Source organism: Acyrthosiphon pisum, chromosome A2, assembly GCF_005508785.2.
Source record: "Acyrthosiphon pisum isolate AL4f chromosome A2, pea_aphid_22Mar2018_4r6ur, whole genome shotgun sequence".
Classification (NCBI taxonomy): Eukaryota; Metazoa; Arthropoda; class Insecta; order Hemiptera; family Aphididae; genus Acyrthosiphon; species Acyrthosiphon pisum.
The window spans coordinates 42140540-42144843 of NC_042495.1; the positions used below are offsets into that span (position 1 = coordinate 42140540).

A 4304-nucleotide genomic window follows, 5' to 3' on the forward strand; every position below is an offset into this window, starting at 1 on the left:
AATTCATTTTTTACAGAAATCAATCGATAATAATAGAAAAAATTCTGAAATTTGTTTGACAAATCAAGCTGAAAAAATGAAATTTAGGTCTATCCATAAGTTTCCCCCAGCTAACGTCGGAGATAGTGTGAGAGTCTCTTTACCGGATGTCGACAGAGGACGAGCAGACCCGAGAAATATTATATTTGCAGTTGTGTCTATTGAGGATGGGCAATATTATAAACTTGGCAATAAATATGGTACTTTGCCACAATTATACACTAGAAATCAGTTTGGTGATTGTCCGTTATCTTTAATACAGCTTGATGAGGTGGTACATGTAGAAAAATCATTGAGGGAAATTGCGAGTCAAATGTCAAGGATATAAAAGGTGTTCATGTAAGGGGAAATGTGACACCAATCGATGTAAATGTAAAGTATCTAGCATTTTGTGTAATTCAAAATGTCACGGAAGCATACCGTGTAATAATAAAGGATAATACATTATGTATCATAAGTAGGTTAGGTTGTTAAAAATTAAAATTAAACTCATATTAATATTTTGTATTTTATGATTGTTGTCTTAAATATGATTAATATTGTTAATAATTTAAATTATTGCATCTCACGTATGTTACATTTTTATGGTTGTTAAGACATTATCCAAAAGTTCTTGGCTAATGTAATATTACCCGGTTAATGTTAACATTAGCCAATATTCATGGCGGCTTATGATGACAGTTGGCTAATGTCTCATTAACCGGATAATGTCGACATTATCCAAATGTTAACATTACCCGTAACATATATATTCTATACCTGGGTACTATATTATAATACATTGTCAATGTTTAAAAAATAAAAATAATAATATAAAATAACGTACAATAAACGTCATAATTAATAATTAATAATGAACTCTAACTTTAAAAAAAAATATCGTACCTAATATAATAGGTAATGTGCCTACAGTCAAAAATTAATAAAATAAAATCACATTCGTATCAAAATCCATATCACACGCAAATAAAATAATTATAATAATATAATAATTGATATAATAGTAAAAAACTTCACTCGCCCAAATGAAATATAATATAACTAGTATGAGTCCAAAACGGACTTAATTTTGTTTGGTCAAAATTATTAGACTTGGTCATACAGCCACCAACCTTAGAATCAAACTCTGGTTCATGTAGTAATATAATTAGTAATAACCATATTTGGTTTTTTTTTTTAATTTACAGCTGTTTAATAAATATTCAATCGAATGGAATACAAAATTCGACTTCCAAATGTATCGTTCAGATGGAATAAAAATTACTAGAGGTAGTTACATATTAATATACATTTGTATAATAGTATAATGTACACAATATGTACATTTCTATCGGGATATTATCTGTACTATATAATAATATTATTATCTAAGATTTGGATGTTTGTATAAAAATAAACACTAAAACTGCTGAACCGATTTCAAAAATTCTTTCACCATTAGAATGCTGCATTATCTCTGAGTAACATAAGCTAATTTTAAAAGGGTAAATTAAAACCCGGAGAGGTGCTCAAACAGCGTTTTTTAAATCTGAATTGGAAATATTTGTTTGTAAATAGTTTGACCCAAAATGAGTTGAACAATCACACATTTTTCAAAAGTTGTCATTTTTACGGTCGACGAAGTGAGCGAGTACTATATTACTATCTATATCTATACTTCTATATTATAATCTATACTAATATTATAAAGAGGAAAGATTTGGATGTTTTTAGAAAATAAACTGAAAAACTATACTGGACCGATTTTAAAAATTCTTTCACCATTAGAATGGTACATTATCCCTGAATAACATAGGCTAATTTTAAAAGTGTAAATTAGAGGTCCTACCTAAGGAGGAGCTCAAACAGCGATTTTAAGATTAACGATGTAAATGTTTATTTGTAAGTGGTTGCTATTGGTTTCATTGTTTCAATAATAATTATTATTATCAAAGCGAAACGCCTGTTGGCGCAGTGGCACTTCTATAATATGTATTTAGTACAGAATATGCGTGGCTTACATTTAACAGAGTTTTAGAAGAGGTAAATAATAATTAAAAAAAATAAAATGCGTGTATTATACGTATATATGGGTTTTTATTATTGAGTGGATGAATTCAACACCGTAATAAATAAATTACATATAATGACATAATATAGGTACAACTATGCATGATTAGAGATTGTGAAATTTTCGACGGGCACATCAACTGCATCAGTGTAGTTGGACGGTTGGTCTGTCTTTGGCACGCGAAATGGTTTCAGAATCTGAAAAAGAAACGCAAATCGTATTTAAAACGGGAACCAGTGGTTTAGCGGATGGCGCGGTGCAGCAGATTATTGTTGTTCATAATAATCAGCTGCCGTGAGCTTTTCGAAAACGTTAAGTCTGACGAAAACCGTCGTGATAACACGTTACCAGCAACCAAGTCTACTTGAGCTAGCTGCACAAACTTTTCATGTCTCGCGTCGTGTCGCGTTTTTACACCATTTTAACGGGTCTATCATAATGTTGTCAAATATATTATTTATAAGTTACCACGCCGCGTTCGGTTTGTAAAGAACCGGGCGATGTTACCATTCTGGGAAAATGGTATAAAAAATACGGTTAGACGAATTAAAACTTATAAATATATATATATATGTATAGACATGACACACAGATGAGGCGTGCAGCCAGCTTTCGTTAGTCCGACGCCTAACCACGGTCCAGTTTTCGCTTACCGTCATGTTATCCGTTCAGCGACGGTGGTAGTACAATGGATGGGCTGGTGCGTAGGCCGGGGCGTAGACTGGGGCGCTGGCCACAACTGCTGGGTGCGAGATGCTGACGCTGGAGTAGGACGTGGCGGCGGCCGGTGCGTGGTACACAGCTGGTGCGTGGTACACGGCGGGTGCGTGGTACACAGTTGGTGCGTGGTACACGGACGGCGCGTGGTAGACGGCTGGTGCTGGGTACACGGCGGGTGCGTGGTACACGGACGGTGCGTGGTAGACAGCTGGAGCGTGGTACACTGACGGGGCGACGGCTAAGGATAAAATACAGACGTGAAATAAATAAAGCAAATAAGTTAAACGATGACTGGAGATCATATTTAGTACACATTTAGAAAGCCGTTGCGATCATAGTCGTCCGGTTTTGAGAAGAATTAATTTCATAATGCTGTGATATATTTAATATTATAATATGAGTACCATGGTAACTGTCATAATAATAATAACAATGACGGCAAAGCGAGTGTGATGCAGCAGCGACTTACCGTAGATGGCGCGTTTGTCCTTGACAGATTCGGACTTGTCAGCGGCGGGCTTGTCAGCGATCGGGGAGGCGACGGCGGCGGCTACGAGCACGAAGGCGATCAACACCTGAATTGGGGGTGACAAAAACAAAAACATTAGGCAATACAGTTTGTACGGCAGCGGAGTCGCAATAATAATAATAATAATAATGCTACTGCAGTAAGACCCTCACTGTGAATTGCATGATGGCGATGTTGGTTGTTGGAAGTGTTTATAATAAATAAATAAACTGCTTGTGTTGCGGTTGTCGTTTGTCGGAGACTTGGACGAGCTGTTGATGACTGATGACTTTGGACATCAGACGTACAACTTTTATACTTAGCCGCGAACGCTTAGCCCCCACCCACCCACGACCTACCCTTCTCCGTGACGACCGGCCTGGCGAAGCGATTTCGCAAAGTTGCGTATGTAGCGCGCGGCGAGATCGGCATACCATCGCCGTCGTCAACTCGAGCAAGTCCCCAAAATAGTAAAACTGGCACCGCACCCGGTCGGACAGACACCATATGTGGTGGGGTGGCAAGTCGGACTTCATGAGGCCACGTACACAATACCATGTCAGAGCACACGCGGACGGTAGGGTAGGGTAGGTAAGTAGGTACCAGTCATGTTGATTATTGCCGTCGTCGACACGAGTGGGTATAATATGATAGTAAAATTAACATCATCGCCACCGTCGTGTGATATCGATACGATCGCCATAACAATATTATTATCGTGATAATGGCGATATTATACGCGGGCGGGCGACCTCGAACCGATGAACGTCTTTCGGCCCGTCACTGTGGCAGGACTAACGGGCGCCGGTAGCTGCAGTCGCGCCACGCCGGTCGGACCGCGGACGATGCGTCCGCTTGTGAGTCTACATCTATGACTTGGTGCTCACACAACGTTTTTATACCGTACAAGTCACTGCCGAAGCGAAATTATTACGAAGAGTCTAGTGATATTTATTTGTTTTTTAGAAGCCAATATGGGTTTTTTAG

General features: G+C 38.1%; 1 protein-coding gene across 1 annotated transcript; it reads right to left on the bottom strand.

Annotated features, from left to right (window-relative positions):
- Positions 1-2095: 2095 nt before the first annotated feature.
- LOC100575713 (cuticle protein 65) lies at positions 2096-3617 on the bottom strand. Its single transcript, XM_003240714.3, has 4 exons — positions 3491-3617; positions 3279-3384; positions 2743-3047; positions 2096-2286 (listed from the first exon to the last, which is right to left on the bottom strand). Exons 1-3 carry the CDS (start codon positions 3500-3502, stop codon positions 2758-2760), a joined length of 408 nt encoding a protein of 135 aa, XP_003240762.1. The 5' UTR covers positions 3503-3617; the 3' UTR covers positions 2096-2286; positions 2743-2757.
- Between the last annotated feature and the right edge of the window lie 687 nt (positions 3618-4304).